The 16,831-nt window shown below is 38.3% G+C and overlaps 3 protein-coding genes across 6 annotated transcripts in view; 1 reads left to right on the top strand and 2 right to left on the bottom strand.

Moving 5' to 3' along the window:
• otop2 (otopetrin 2) overlaps positions 1–15,190 on the top strand; it is a 28,268-nt gene extending 13,078 nt beyond the window's left edge. Inside the window, exons 1-8 of one of the 4 annotated variants that reach the window (XM_051717417.1) lie at positions 9,594–9,640; positions 10,560–10,631; positions 12,009–12,403; positions 12,586–12,722; positions 12,818–12,876; positions 13,299–13,447; positions 13,828–14,639; positions 14,921–15,190. In XM_051717417.1, the coding sequence (XP_051573377.1) occupies positions 10,588–10,631; positions 12,009–12,403; positions 12,586–12,722; positions 12,818–12,876; positions 13,299–13,447; positions 13,828–14,639; positions 14,921–15,091 (1,767 nt within the window). In that variant the 5' untranslated portion in view covers positions 9,594–9,640; positions 10,560–10,587 and the 3' untranslated portion in view covers positions 15,092–15,190. Of the gene's footprint in view, positions 1–9,593; positions 9,641–10,450; positions 10,465–10,538; positions 10,632–12,008; positions 12,404–12,585; positions 12,723–12,817; positions 12,877–13,298; positions 13,448–13,827; positions 14,640–14,920 lie in introns of those variants that run through there. The other 3 variants (XM_051717419.1, XM_051717418.1, XM_051717420.1) reach the window with 3 other exon arrangements.
• Positions 196–9,047, bottom strand: ush1ga (Usher syndrome 1Ga (autosomal recessive)). The gene is made up of 3 exons (XM_051717438.1): positions 8,794–9,047; positions 4,090–4,534; positions 196–3,261 (listed from the first exon to the last, which is right to left on the bottom strand). The coding sequence occupies exons 1-3, from the start codon at positions 8,955–8,957 to the stop codon at positions 2,455–2,457; spliced, it is 1,416 nt and encodes a 471-aa protein (XP_051573398.1). The 5' UTR covers positions 8,958–9,047; the 3' UTR covers positions 196–2,454.
• A 287-nt stretch (positions 15,191–15,477) lies between the features above and the next one.
• LOC127452150 (protein HID1-like) overlaps positions 15,478–16,831 on the bottom strand; it is a 45,544-nt gene continuing 44,190 nt past the window's right edge. Inside the window, exon 19 of the mRNA XM_051717411.1 lies at positions 15,478–16,618. Coding sequence (XP_051573371.1) covers positions 16,555–16,618 — 64 coding nt within the window. The 3' untranslated portion in view covers positions 15,478–16,554. The remainder of the gene's footprint in view (positions 16,619–16,831) is intronic.

Below are 16,831 nucleotides of genomic sequence, written 5' to 3'. Positions count from 1 at the left end.
CTTAACACAGAAACTAACTGTAATAGAGTAAAAAAGAGTGAAAAATACTGAAAACACATCTAAATTGAAAGGACAAATAAAAAATTAAATAGAAATTCAAAATAAAATGAAAACTATAATAACCCTGTGAGAGCAATAAAGTAAAATGAGCATATTAAATCTCTTCAAATAAATGACAAACACAAAAATTGACAGAAGCAGCAACATAATGAATTTATTGTTTTTATAAGTTACATACATTTCATTATATATAAAGTTAATGTATCTGTTATATAAAACATGGCTGTAAATGTTGTTTGGGGTAATAAATATTGAAGGAAGACATTTGTAAAAACTCAAGCACAGATGGGCTCTAAAACACCTGTTGACTGCAGCCCTGTGCATGAACCATATTGTTTACTGACAATACAGTATGCTTCAGTTCAACAAGAAACTACTGTTGTGTTCAACAAAATTACTCGGCGGTAATGAGCTCCGCAAGTTAAAGCACCAGGATCAACAAAGAGCTCACTCTTTCAGCTAAACTCACCCATGAGTCACACATCTCATCCATTTACTCATGTTTCTCAAAACGAGTTATGGCAAGATACATGCACTGTAAACATAATGTGCAACATAATGTGACTGCTTAAACAAATGCAATTATCCTATATACAGACTCCATTGCTACTTGCAATATTGAATTCAGATTCCTTTAATCCATTTACATTTCAAAATGTATTACAAAATGTTTTAGGTCACAATTGCAGCTATCCAACAACTAGCCAAAGCTGCAATTGTGTATGCAGCAAAAAATCATTTTCTTAATCAGAACTGTTGTCGTTTTCCAGTAAAAATACCTTAACATCCCTAAAACAACATACATTTCATTAAGAAACAAAATTGAGTGTTTTGTTTTTTCAGAGAATACATCTTGAATTACGTTTATTTTTCCTGTTTTTAATACATATTAAAAAAAGAAATTATTAATTGCCTATGGGGTAATAAAACATTTATACAGTATCTATCTTACTTCAAGGTATATACTGTATATGTTGTAATATCTTACATGTAGTTTTGATGGGTTTTAAGGATAAGATATGTTTAATGGAAAACAAGACAAAAATATTGTTTAAGAAAATTATTTTTTGGCAGCATACATTATCTATCCAAGTCTCCCTGTGTATAAACAAGAACAGCAAGTGCTACACTGGATAAAAATACCCATCGTGTTGTGTAGCATATCCTGAGCCTTGTGAGTCTAACAAAGTATTGACATTTTTTTCTAATTATATACATAAGTTATGTCTTAAATGACATTTTGTATAGAAATGTGCAGGCACAAGCACAGGCACTTAAATGTATGCCCCACAGGGGCAGAATTATTACTGGACTAAGAGTGTGTGTAATGAGGTGTGATCTCATTTTATCACTCAGTGTTTGCCACATGACACATGGTAATCATTACATTTAAACTGAATTACCATTTTCACGCATATTCCGCTGTTTGTGTCAGTCACAGGGGTAATATTGTCCTTACGTTTTTTTCGACATTTTTCCACTATAAACATTGGCCAAATGTTGAAAAACTATCTTACCATCTCCAAAGAAAAATGCTACAATGGTGCAATGTTGTTACAGCAAAACACAGCAAATATTTTGGTGACACAATTGTGTAAAACTTTTTTTAAAACTGTAATATCTTGAACACTATCCATTCATTGATGTAAAGACCCCGTTTCCACCTGGTATGAATATGCGTTTTGGGTGATCCCATCACATGTGGTCAGCCCTAAATACAGGTCTAAACAGGGTCTAAAACGTTTTGTGATCAGATCAAGGAAACCACATACGAATGTAGTCAAAAAAGCATGTGTCCACATAACATTTGAGGTGTAAATGCTAATCCGTCCTGTATGCGTTCTTGCAGCAGTGAAGCACCACCCCTCACTTGTCAATCAGTCGTTGCGCTAAATCAAGAGTTTAAACTTTGCCGATTATGAGCGGCTTTAAAAGGAAATAACCGTCCGATCGGAAAATTTAAAAAAGTGGATACATAAACAATAACAAGAGCTTCATGGATCTTCTGTCTGTCTGATATGAATACAGAAAAGAAGCAAGAACACTTGAAGCTCCTTTAATACAGGTAATCCACTAAAATAACCAATAATTCTGCTTGACATGATGCGTTTGTGCTTTGATTAAATTTCAACCGCATCTGGGGTTTTTTTAGCGCTTTCTTTGTCTTTTCTGACTTTGTTGTGCTTTAATACCATGCAGTAACACACTGACATATTGATTGATGTATGTCATCATTAAACAGAGACCGTCCCCTCCAAATCCAAACATAAGTGGTCAAAGGAGATGCATTTAAGTGACCAGGTGTAAACAGTGATGTGTCTCACCTGACCACATGTGATCGGATCACCCGAAACACATCTTAATACCAGGTGGAAACGGGGCCAAAGACAGACTTCACAACTGGGTGTCCTCTATGGAGCCTGGGTCTTGAATAGTCTCCAATCGTTGTTGACAGGCATCTATGATCTTCTTGCGAGGCCCCAGTGGAATATGAATGCTCTTCAGGTCTTTGTCTGAGCAAAGCAACAGGGCCTTAAGGTCGATCTTCTCTTTTTTGAAGATAGGAATGAACTCATTCATGCTTTGTGTGGCCAGAAACACTTCCAGTGGACTGGTGTCGGGCTCATCGTCGTCATCCAACCCCAACTCTACCTCTTCCCATGGCAGCTCCTGCACATTCCTCTCCTGTAGGCTACGGGCACTTCCAATGCTGTCGTAGTCCAGACTGGGCGAGCGTTGCATCTGGCTCTGCAGGCGCACATTATTGACCCGTTCGCTGCCTGCAAGACTACCTTCATCTCTGCTGCCAATGCCGAAGAGTCCGCCGCTCACATAGTTGCGTCGGAACACCATGGTGCCCAGGCCGGGGCGGTTGAAGAGCGAGTCGTGGCCTGAGTCGGTGCTGATCTCTGAGTAGTCTGCGTCTTGTCCATGCAGGTCGGGCTCACTGATGGCACATGAGATAGCGTCCTCGCTGTCACTAGGGAACACGTTACGTATGTTGCGACGGGACCGGTCCTTGGGATTGACGTACGTCCCCTGCTTCAAGAACATGACGTCATTGCCCAGTTGTAGGCCAGACAAAGAGCGGACACTCTTCCTGCCATCTTCGTAGATTTTGAAGGTCCCATCACCTAGCTTCTTCTTCTCAAGCTTCTTCTGGATCTTAGTTTTGCTCCTGGCTGTGGCATGAAGAGTAGCCTAGAGGAACAAATACAACATCATCTCACAATGAAGCAGCAGCAATGTTGCAGAAGTGCTGAGGGTAAATATCGTAAAATTTGAGTATGTTGAAAGGACTTCAGCTTCAGTAACTAGGGTTTGTTTCTTAACAACAAGGGCAAATGCAATTTTTTTGGCTGCATTGGTTTAGAACCAGATTTACTAAAAAGTTCTGTTAAGGAAGCCCACAAAATGAGTGCTGAACGCAATTTGTATCGCATAATTCAATATCTTGCAGGCCAGTTTTAAGTGCTGGGTTGTAAAGGAGGCAGAAAACTACAAAAATCTTGCATACTTTACTGGGACTGTACAGCATTGCTCCATAACTGCAATCCAGGCACCTGAATCAGCTCTTTAAATGTTGAAAGTGTGCTCGACTACACTGTGTGTCTAGAGCTATGCCCAGTTAAAACATTCTACTCTATAATTTTACTGTATTTCTGCAGCCATGATCAATAGAAAATGTGCATGTACATTTCCTTTCAACAAAATTCTGTTTACCACCTGCTTTTCATGTGCAACAACAGTGACAATCAATTACATCTTGTGAATAAGGTGCAATCTATAAAAAACCTTATTTACAAAGAAAGGAGTCATGTTTGTGCTGTAAAGAATGACAATAAATTAATTTAAATACGACGCAGCACTATTTCAGCACATTTAGCAACTGGGTAAACAAGATTGCAGGTGGTTATTGAATAAGATGTAGGTTTTTGCTCTTAGATGTCACGTGCAAAGTGCCGGAACTGTTTAATGAATTCACCCCCAATTGTTTTTAATTTGAGAGCGATTCAAGAAAATTCTAACCTGGGAGTATGGCACACTAGTGGTAGTATTAAAGTGGTGTAACTTGCGACTCAAGGTGCTGCTGGTGTAGCTGGAGAAGCTCATGGCATCAGAGACTTCAGTTGACTCTCTCTGGAATTTGCGCTCCAGGCGCCGCCGGTGCTTTTGCTGCAATTTAACGCATTCCTTGATGCGCCGTTCGGCATCACGAAATGCTCTGTCCTTCAGCTTGCTCACTAACTTGGGATTGAGGGCAGTCTGTTTGGCAGCGATAGAGTCCAGGTAGCGTACACAGTCCATGTGGTTCTTGGTGGCAGCCATGTCCAGAGGCGTGTGGTAGTCGTTGTCCAGGCACCACACGTTGGCACCAAACGACACCAGAAATGACAAGCAGTTGAGATGGCCATTGGCGGCAGCCAGGTGGAGTGGCGTGTTCCCCCATATGTCACTCTTATCTGGGTTCCCCCTGAAAGTAGAGCCAAGAAAGATCCATATCAAGTGTGGCATCTAACTATGACCTCTGGGAAACTATCAACAAAGAACCTATGACCTTACCATATCTTCAGAATGGGACCACTTAAGTTACATATTACAGGTAATATAATACTTGCTATATATAATAAATAACATGGCTATAATTCACACTTGCGTTTTGGGTGCAACTGGATAAGGCAGCTGTCATTATCACTTGTTTTAGACCCAAAGAATAGCCAAACTGTGAAGCCCATAATTATTTGATTATGTTTTCAGCACTGGCTAGTCATCCGTGAAGGCCATTAAATGATGCATAGGTCTGTGAAACCGAAAAACAAAATGTGATGCATATTACCAAATCAACAAATGTCATCAGGAAAAACAGGTTTGTTTTATAACCCATACAGTCTCAAATCTAAGCCGATTTAAAGTTTTTCTTCATGGAACGAGGACGATATAAAACAGTAATCCAGGGTCATCTGTGCTAATGCTCATCCAGAGGACTGGATCTGTAATTTGACCACCTGCTTGAATAAGTGGTAACTCTTTGGGTGTCACCTTACTAGGAAGAATGATTGGGTTGCACTGGTGATGTCACACTAAATTCCTGCGTTCACAATGCAACCACAGGCCCGACTAAGAAACAAGCAAATCAGCAACAAGCAAATCAAATAAAATTATATTTGACTTTTTTAGATGTTACCACTTGAAGCACATTTTTAAGGGCACCTGACAAAACATTTTTACAGTGTGGGGCTGGGTATTGCCAACCACTTTGGGATACGATACACATTTAGACACAGCATGATTTTATTTAGTACATCACGAGTCATGACGCATTATCACAATATCATTGATAACAATGCAGTTGCGACCGAAACTTCACTTTACTTTTGTCCAGTATGGCACCTCCTAGATGCAACTCAGAAATGCTACTGTCAGATTCTGCGGTTATTAAGACAGCCTGTTTTTCCATTGATTGAACTGTTGGAAATATATTAATGCATACATACATCGATTTTTGAAGGACCTCAAGTACTGCAGCAATATCGTAATAAAAACATCTCTTTATATTGCTATATTCATAGCCTTAATTTACACCGTGAAGTATTTCTGCCACGGCTGAGCTGTAACTTTCTGTTTTATGCAGCTAGCGTTTGCTGAGCCCAATCAATATTTGATGAGAGACAGGTGAAGCCTTGCAGTAATGCATTATGAATGAGAAAAGCTGCAAGGTTTTCACAGTTAGCAAAGTGAGCTGTGTGCGTTACTGGGTCAAGCCAGAATTTGGATTATGACCCGGTAACCGCCCTGACCTTGATTTTTGGCATGCTAACACCATCATCACATGTATTTACTGTCCTATAAACTAAAAGATCCTTTAAGCCCCTTATAAAACCCAGTCAGATATGTACAGAGAGTTCCACTGCTGTCCATAAGTTATGAACTGTCATTTTTACCCCACTAATACATGACTGTCAGTACATTATAAAATCACTAAAAGAGGAGTATTATATAATATCAAACACAGATCAGCCACAACATTAAAACTACCTGCCTAATATTGTGTAGGTCACCCTCGTGCCGCCAAAACTGCGCCAACCCGCATCTCAAAATAGCATTCTGAGATGCTATTCTTCTCACCACAATTGTACAGAGCGGTTATCTGAGTTACCGTAGACTCTGTCATTTCAAACCAGTCTGGCCATTCTCTGTTGACCTCTCTCATCAACAAGACATTTACATCCACAGAACTGCCGCTCACTGGATGTTTTTTGTTTTTGACACCATTCAGAGTCAAATCTAGAGACTGTTGTGCATGAAAATCCCAGGAGATCAGCAGTCACAGAAATACTTAAACCAGCCCATCTGGCACTATCAATCATCCATGCGATTATCTAATCAGCCAATCGTGTGGCAGCAGTGCAGTGCATAATATCATTCAAATATGGGTCAGGAGCTTCAGTTAATGTTCACATCAACCATCAGAATGGAATGTGATCTCAGTGATTTGGACCGTGGCATGATTGTTGGTGCCAGACGGGCTGATTTGAGTATTTCTGTAACTGCTGATCTCCTGGGATTTTCATGCACAACAGTCTCTAGAATTTACTCAGAATGGTGCCAAAAATAAAAAACATCCAGTGAGTGGCAGTTCTGTGGATGGAAACGCCTTGTTGATAAGGGAGGTCAACAGAGAACGGCCAGATTAGTTCGATCTGACAAAGTCTACGATAACCCAGATAACCGCTCTGTACAACTGTGGTGAGAAGAATATCATCTCAGAATGCTATTCTGAGATGCGGGTTGGTGCTGTTTTGGCGGCACGAGGGTGACCTACACAATATTAGGCAGGTGGTTTTAATGTTGTGGCTGATTGGTGTACACTATCATCCCATAACAAATGACTGCTATATGGCCCTCACCGCACATAGATGTCTATTTTTATTGTTGTTACTATTTTTTACCGTCATTACATTGTCCCTGTTTCTTAACTTCTTCTAATAGCATGATTCATGATGTGTCTAACACTGTTCTCAGGTGGTATAATGCATTAATAGTCTCTTGAAAACCTCTTGTGCAAACGGCAAACATTATCGTGGGAAATTATGCTATAGGCATCCATCATTGTCATGCAATGCATTGTCATAATCACTAAGGAGGAGAAACACCCTAATTAGAGGATTAATTATGTGTACATTAGCGTAAGATGGCTCTAACTGTAGAAATGCAGTGCTTGCTTTGCTTTTTGTGCAGGGTATCACACGATAGCCACTGGCTTTCATCTTTCAGCATGTCAAACAGACCGATTGCCCATTCAGGGCTTCTGAGCAGTGGTAGAACTTTTGCCAATGAAGCGCTCTCATAAAAGGACCTGTAGGTCTGAAACCAGGTCAGCTCTGATAAAAGCCTTTGTGTGTCGCTGTTATCAGCCTTCTATCATCAGTATTAATGTACCTGCCTTAGATTGAATAATGTGCAATTGTTAATGCATCCTCAGCAGTGTTGGGTGTATCAATTACGAAGTAATTAGTTACTGTAATCTAATTACTTTTAGTCCAAAAAATGTAGTGTAATGCATTACATTTTAAATTGTTGTAGTCAGATTACAGTTACCAACTTTCAATTAAAGTAATTGCGTTTAAGTACATTACTTGCGCTAAAGTAATGTGGACTATACATTTAAAATATGAATTCATATGTACGTTTGTTAGCGTTTCTATGAAGCTGAAGTGTGTCTGACAATGAATTTGAGCAGGAAACCAAAAACATTTCTAAGAAAAGTGTTTTAGAAAGTAACTTAAAAGTAAAATAATTAGTAATGTGATTACTTTTTGTATGAAGAAATCAGTAAACTGATTGCGTTTTTAGATAAGTAATTAGTCATTTATTGTGGATTACTTATTTTGAATAATTTACCCTACACTGATCCTCAATGGCAAAACAACTCCGATAACATTGCAAATGAGTAACAGCTACAGAGAAGTAGCAGTCACTTACAATATATTTTCAAGTATGCATTTGGAAGATGCTTTTATGCATATTGACTTGTAAGTCCATGCATTTGCTGGGAATCAGTGCTCTACCATTTGAGCTATAGGAACACAAAAACACAAAATATATAACTACTCCGAAAAGCAAAAAATACTACTTTCAATCAGTACTACTTTTTGCTTTGGCTAGTTAATTTTAAATGGTGTGACATTTGAATTTTTAAAATAACAAATCTTCCATCATGTATTCTCTTAATTAATACAAGGTGATACAACTGTGTGCATAATGATGATAAAAGTTAGTAAACTGCGGTTTAAAATATTTTTTGAAATAGCTTATGGCATGTCACACCACGGGAAATGTCAACTTCCCATAACTATTTATGGTGTCATGTTAATATAACTAATGGAATGATGCTCCTCTGTACACTTGAAACCTATTGCATAACCACCATAAACATCATGAGAGAAGGTTTAAGGAAGTAAAATGCATGGGTGAATTGAGAACAGCACGTTCCACACTCAGTTAACTTCATAAACTCTAAACTCATCAGCACAATATCAGGTGAAAAAACAATCGCTGTTATTATACCAGTCTTATGATGTGATGATATAACGGTGAGCACAATGGTGCGCAGTGGTGGTTCACTGCGTAATGCCTTCAGATCCGATGCGTACACACAAACATGCGGGTTTAAGCTTATGTTAAATCCAAGAACAAATAGTGGAAATGTGTTCTTGGGGCATTCGGTCTTACCCTCTCCCCGCGATCAGCCGCAGCGCGTCCAGGTTGCCGTGGTACGCGGCCCATAGCGTCGGTGTCATGCCATCCTCATCCGGAGCGTTCAGGTCCTTCTGCGTCGCTTCTTTCAGCAGGTCAAGGTAGCCATCGCGAGCTGCCTTGTGATATTTGTCATTCATGGTGATCTCGAACCTCAGCCTCCATCACTCTTTCACGCGCGCTGTGCATCCGCTCTGAACCCTGTCCAATCGAGCGGGCGCTCCAGGCACTTGGAGTTTCCAAGGACACAAATCGGACACGCTGCCGCTCGTGAGGGTGTGGCTTCAGCCTTATACTTACAATTAAACTCATCTGAATATTTTTCCTTTACTTATTTTAAAATGAGAAATAAATTGATTTTGTTCTGCTAATCCCCCTCAAATTTTCTGAAACGTTCCATGATATTTACTCAAAGCAATTTATTGTTATTTATGACCACAAACAGCCTCCCTCTCTAAATAATCACAAAATTAACCAAATTAGACTCATAACTGTCATTAATAGCCTTAAAACATTATATTATAAAATGCCAAATAGATCATTAGTTCTTGTGCATTCAAAATTATTGTCATTAAACCTTTTTATGTATTCATGCTGTATGATTTTTGAATGTGCACTGTAAAAATGTTTTGTTAAAGGGATAGTTCACCCAAAAATGAAATATCAGTCATTGTTTACTCACCCATGTGTTGTTATAACCCTGTATGACTTTCTTTCTTTTTCTTAACACAAAGGGAGAAATTGTGAAAAACATTGTGCTCAGTGATGTCACACAATGGCGGTTTATGGTGACCACCTCTTCAAGCTTCAAAAGAACACAAAAGTATAATTCAAAAGTCTAATCAATTATTCCATAAGACTCAAGATTGTTATGAAAGCATACGATAAGGTTTGGTGAGAAACAAACTGAAATCTATTGCATTATTTAGTAAAAATGTTCACTGACCGTTGATCTCCTGTGCACGTTCACGATAGGGCACGAGAGCAACAGTTCAAGCAGTGCCCTCATGACATGAACTATCCTAACATGCAGTTACAGCTAAACTAACTGGATTTTATCCAAGTCAAAAATATTATTTAACATGATTAAATCAACCTGACTTAAGGGTAAGGCCAACAACTGCACATTTTCTTTTTTTACAGAGTTTATGATCTATTAATTCGTAAATCATCATCTAATGTTTGTTAATGGCTCTTTTAAATAATTTCTTTTTTAAATACTCTTTTTAAATTAAATTCTTTTAGTGGCCCCAAAAGGTTTAGGCCTGTGGACACTTGGTCAAACTTAAATTGTCTGATTGTCATTGCATTACATACAAAATTCTGTTCAAAATGAAGACAAAATATATTGTTAAACTTTGTGGTTGTCAGATGTTAGTAGAACATGTTCATAGTTAATTTAATGAACTACATTTGTGGATACTCTGCTAGTACACATGTGTGAACTTGAGGTAAAGGGACTTCATGCATCCACTAAATTCACCAAGACAGCAATTTCTTAAAAGTGCAAAAATGGCTCAGAAGAGAGAAGTTATTTCTGAGAAAATCTAAAGAATTATGCAATCACAAAATTTGTAACATATATATCATCCCATCCCATCAGAGTGCCATTATGACCCAGACCTGCACTGATGTTTCATGATATATGTAATTATAGAATAGAGTATGGTATATGTCAGTTTCAAACATTTTGTTCTAATAATGTGTGTTTATTCTGACAGGTTGTGTTATCTCATTCGCAGTGAGTTGTAGAGTGAATAAATATACAACATGAGGTGGAACGCTTCACAGAAGTCCAGCAGCTCCTTCTCATGGTAAGTCAAGGACACTGAACGACACATATTATAATCACTTGTTTTGTACTCTTCTTTTCTAAGTCTTTATATATATATATATATATATATATATATATATATATATATATATATATATATATATATAATATATATATATATATATATATATATATATATATTATATATATAAACCTGAATTGAATAAATGGGTACTTGCTTTATGACATGCTCCATATAAAATTATTTTATACAGAATTATGCAAATTGTATAAGGGTTATGCTTTTATTACCTAATATTAATTAATACACTACTTGGTACAATATTTGTACATTTGAAAATTCATTTGTCACACTGCAAGACTATGTACAATGAACTAGTAAAGGCAAAAAGGCGATTAAAATGGCAAAAAACCCATTACAGGTCCTGAGATATACAGTAAATTTTACCGTAGAAATTTACATGAAATGTAACTTATATATATATATATATATATATATATATATATATATATATATATATATATATATATACACACACACACAACCAAATGTACTGCAATGTATGTGGAAAGAAAAAAAAAAATACTAGAAAATTCTGCTCCATCCTCAGTATTACTCTGGTTTACTCTTGAAATTTTGTATTGCTGTATTTTAAAGTTGTCGGCACCTGCGTGATAAATCGCTTATTAAATCTGTCTGTTAAATGAAGATATTTGTAGAAATTTAATACATAAGCATGAATAATGTTGCTTTTGATATTGAAACAATGCACAGTTCAATTGTTCTGTTTATCCAAATATTTACAATGAAATTGGGAGAGGTTCAATATCACAATGATTTTGAAAACTGATATAAGCTGAGTAAATAAAGGCTTAATATTTTAAAAACAGAAATGTTTGACGTTAAAAGCTTAATAAAAGCTAAATATCTGTCAATGACTCACAGCTAAGTGTGTCTGATTAGTACTGAACATTTCTATCGTCACCAACAAGTGTACAGAAAACAAGCATGTAGCCTTCCCGTCAAACACTGTTATCACAATAACTGGGAGCTATTGGCTGGCCGTGATCCAGTGCAAGCAAAGGTGAAATCTTTTTAGACTTTCAATATTGCCGAGTAAGATTTGAGGATGCAGGTCCCTTTAGATGTGGGTTACACACAGTGCTAGACGTAAGCAGACGAAAAGACAGGTGATTGGTTGGATACTGATGCGGGTTCAATTATTTATACACGTAGAGGAAGCTTGACTAGTTCTAGTTCTTTTGCGGGACAGCTGTCCACTTGGAGAAGTTCTTTACGCGGTTCATACTCATAATCCTGTTCAGTTTAAACGCTTCGATTCAGAGAATCCAAGGTAGAGTTGCAAATTGACTTGTGTTTTTATTTTGCGGCCAGCTCTTTGGACTTAAACAACATGACAGCAAAGGAAGACCTAGAGGCCAGTGAGACCCAGATATCCACTATCCAAGTGGGAATGCAAGGAGAGACACCATGGAATGGGCCCAGCCCGGAACGAGCCCATGGTCGGGTCAAAGCGGAGGAGAAGGTCCGCAACTGGGGCTGGCTTCTATCTGGATTCATCTCCATGAACATTCTCCTTCTGGGAATTGCTTTATTAAGCGGAAGTGTCTTTAACAAGATCCAGATCTCGTCTTCTCACCTGCAGATCTTCCTCATCTTACTTGTCATGCTCACCACCATGTGGATGGTTTACTACAAAGTCCATACTTCTAGAGTACACCATGCAGTGCTTTACAAAGATAGCCATGCTGGACCAATTTGGCTGAGAGGTAATTCTTCATTCTTCCAGTCAAACCAATTCTAGAGTTGGTTGGTGGCAAATGGCCTTGAAAGCAATTTAATTCCATTAAATCAAAGTTCTAAGCTAGACAAATTGGGTTGTACACATATATTATCAAGTAATGACAGTGTACAATCATGTACTTATATTCTACCTGTTTGTTTTCATAAGGTGGCCTGGTTCTGTTCGGCATCTGCAGTGTTATCATGGATATTTTAAAGATAATTTACTATGTGGGTCACGTACATTGTGAGTCACCTGTGAAGATAGCCTTCCCTACTGTGCAAGCCGTGTTTGTCATTGTCCAGGTAGGTTACTATAAAGAATGCTCTTCAATTATTGTTAGGTTACATGTTCTTGTGTTTTCAATTTTAAATATACCCTATATACTTGTGCATTTCAGACATACATCCTTTGGGTTCATGCCAAAGACTGCGTACAGCTACAGCAAAACATCACACGGTAAGTCTGACTTTCCAACATGTGGCAGATAACATTAAGCAGACTTGAGTAAATAACTTGAGTACTCAAGTTGTTTTAGTCAAAGTATTTCCTTGTCTTTGATATCTAGACCACGTTGTGTAGACAGGAAGTGAAAGGTGATGGAAAAGACTGACAAATGTAGGCAAATGATCACACCCTTTCAGACTTAAGACTATAAAGGAAATTAGGCGTTTGTGAGCACAGGGCAAGTCCATTGACTATTTGGAATTGTGTGACATCTCAGTGTGAAGCAATGAACATTTGCACAAGTTAACACAAGGAAATGTTTGCCAGCATGATTTGATAGGAAACCAGGATGTGCACTGAACGATGAGTGTATATTTCTTAGAAACGGGAGTGCAAGCGTCACTGTAATTGTAATATTTACACTCTCTTTGTAGATGTGGACTGATGTTGACCTTGTCAACGAACCTCATGGTGTGGATGACAGCCGTGACAGAGGAATCACTCCATCAGACTGTGATTCCAAATGACAATTCATCTAACAGTTCCTCTAACACACCTCACAGCTTCAACGTCACATTACAAGGTGCATAATATCAGTCAAAGCAAACTAGACACTAGTGCTTTCTCATCAATTAGGCACACCACTTGAAAATTGTGTACTTATGGGTTTATTTTGTAAGTTGATTTGAGCCACCCAAATTGCATCGATAAAGTCGCCAGGCTGGGAGACCATATAAAACCAGCTTAAAATAGCTAAGACCAGCAAACCATCTTAGGCCATCTTAGTGTCCCAAGCTGCATTGCATTATCCATGAAAGAATGAGAGTTCTTTGTATCCATAGATTTTAAATTCAAACATCTGTTGGTGGCAAAGACTTTACATTAGGTTTTCGTGACAAAACTTTGTGAGAACTTACCACATGTGGAGCATTTCATTGACTTTCTTTGTCCTCTTGCTTTCAGTCCGAAGTGAATACACTGAGTGCCAGTGCAGCCATGATTCTTGCGATACCTTTGAGAAGGCCTATTACTACCTGTACCCCTTCAACATTGAGTACAGCCTTTTTGCCTCAGCCATGGCCTACGTCATGTGGAAGAATGTTGGGCGCCAAATGGATGAGCACCATAGCCATAATCTCCGCTTTAGCCTATGGGATGTTCTGGTTGGTCCAGTGGCTGGCATGATCATTCTGGTGGTGGGGCTTGCTACGTTTGTGGTGTATGAAGTGGACATAGCCATGGAGGACACAAACAAAAGGCAGGAAGCTCTAATAATGCATTACATCATGAACATAGTGGCCATTTTTCTGATGTCCATAGCAACTCTGGTCGGTTGTGTCCTCTTCCATCACGATAAGAGGGAACAAGTGTCGGGGAAGAACCCTACGCGGAGTCTGGATGTGGGACTGCTCGTGGGAGCATCTCTGGGCCAGTTCCTCATCTGCTACTTCACTATAGTCGCTGTTCTGGCGTCAGGAGTAAATGGACATGTGAATGGCCTCAACCTGGCCTGTTCGATTCTGACCGTGGTCCAGTTGTGTCTACAGAACGCCTTCCTCATCACGGGTCTACACCGGGAGCCATTCAATGAGACAGCTGAGGCCACTGTCTTTGCCAATGTCATGGCTGTGCAGAGAGACCCAGAAAGACGGAGCAGCTCTATTGTTCCGGCTCACACACTGCCCATCCCCTTGACGCTGCTTCAGGGTCGGCTGTCCTGGAAGAGGAGGATTCTTAAGGAGATTTGTGCCTTCTTGTTAGTCTGCAATGTCGTTGTAAGTACCTGACCCCATATTCTTTCATGAGTTACTGTAGGGGGCATACACAGGACACATTCTTGTGTATTTTTGCATATTTTTAAATTATTGGTCCAAGTATACATCAGACAGATGTCTTTTTCCATTGTATATCATCTTAATGGGTTTTGTTTTTAAAAGCCTGATCTAATGAAAATTACGTGACTGTGACCCCCCTTATTTCTACTTCCATAATAAACTTTGTCTTTAACACATCACAAATCTAAATTCAAATTTTGTACATTGTTTCTGTTTTATAGCTTTGGATCATGCCTGCCTTTGGAGCCCGGCCTCAGTTTGACAACACTATTGGATTCGACGTCTATAAATTACAAACATGGTCAGCCGTTGTGAATATCGGAATGCCATTTGGGATCTTCTACCGTATGCACTCAGTGGCCAGTCTTTTTGAGGTGTGCCTTGCCTCATGAACATACTGACCACTCAAGAACTGTTTAACTAGCTTATGCACATACCTTTGTAATATATGTATATACACACCGATCAGCCACAACATTAAAACCACCTGCCTAATATTGTGTAGGTCCCCCACGTGCCGTCAAAACAGCGCCAACCCGCATCTCAGAATAGCATTCTGATGCTAGTTGCGGGTTGGTGCTGTTTTGGCGGCACGTGGGGGACCTAAACAATATTAGGCAGGTGGTTTTAATGTTGTGGCTGATCGGTGTGTATATATATATATATTATATTTTTGTTTATCTTAAAGATAAATTTATTATTTTTTACTACATTTGTATTTGTGAATAAAATGATGTGTATATGTTTATGTGAGTTTGTGTGTATATCATAGACCATGTTCAACTTAAATAATTTTTAATATGTGAATAATGTCACAATATCTTCTGAAATATGGCCTATGCCTGTTATAGGCATGTGACTGTTAGCAATGTTGCAAAATATTCTGGACTGATAAATTACACTACAACAAAAACATTAAAATACATAAAAACACAAATGTCTTGGTCTGTTTCACAAACTCTCTTATAAATAGTACAACCAATGAAGAAAAACATTCCGTTTACAGTCTTCCGCACTTTAAACAATAGGATTGAACATATGCAGAAAGATGACAACCACAAGCTAATCATTCTGCCCTTTGACAACATCGAATACATTTTCATATATTGAGACAATAATTGAACTTTAAACAACAAGCAAAATATTTACAGTATCTCATTAGCAAAACGGATACGCAGACAAAAATAGATATATAACACTATGAAAACAACATTTTTGTAGTGTATTTTAATACTGGCTAAATAAGCCTTTGAATATTTCATTAAATTATTCCTGACATCACTACAGTGAAAACTGGGATTAAGTGCGGCATTTATGAATCTGATAACGCACACATACACAAATGTTCTTACAGGAAACGAAAAAGAGAATGCCCTCCTGTGCTGACACTAATACAATCCAGATGTCTTTGTCAAAGCTTCTAATAACTTATAAGGACTTTCTAGAAACTAGTCACTTAATTTCACAAGTTTCAAATACTTGTCCCAGCACATATATAATAGAAACTCTATAAATAGCATTCCTTCATATAATAAGCACCTTATTCCAATAAAAACCACAGTGAAAGAGTTTCATACGTACAGACTTGCATATGTGGACTGCTTAAGCTGCTGAACACAGTATGATTCTACTATCAGAGTGCATGAGGCCTGGTTTATATTTAGATGCGTTATTTATCTGTACAGCAGCCAGAGCAAACAGAGCGCTGACGGTCAGTCATGGGCACTTTTTGTGGAGTCTCACAGTCTATGATGTGTAGCCTCTTCTCGAGGACAGTGGAACGGGTTATAGCAAAATGACATGGCAAGATGAATCTGCAGGGTTTGATGGACCAACAGGTTAAAGCTCTTCACTTTTACATTCGCTGGATCTCAAAGAGATGCACATCAGTGTCGTACCAGATGGGCGGATCCACGTTACTGCACAGAGAGGATGAAACAATGTTAAACTCACTTTTCTTGCAAATATATGTTACAGTGCTGTGGAAAATATTTGCCCCTTCCTGATTTCTTCTCTTTTTTTGTTTTTGCATTTTTCATAATAAATTGTTTTAGATCTTCCAATCAGATATAACATAAAACAAAGGCAACCTGAGTAAACACAAAATACAGTTTTCATATCTATCTATCTAT

This window comes from Myxocyprinus asiaticus, chromosome 14 (assembly GCF_019703515.2).
Source record: "Myxocyprinus asiaticus isolate MX2 ecotype Aquarium Trade chromosome 14, UBuf_Myxa_2, whole genome shotgun sequence".
Classification (NCBI taxonomy): domain Eukaryota; kingdom Metazoa; phylum Chordata; class Actinopteri; order Cypriniformes; family Catostomidae; genus Myxocyprinus; species Myxocyprinus asiaticus.
The sequence above is the reverse complement of the archived record's forward strand: the minus strand, read 5'-3'. Positions and strand labels throughout refer to the sequence as shown.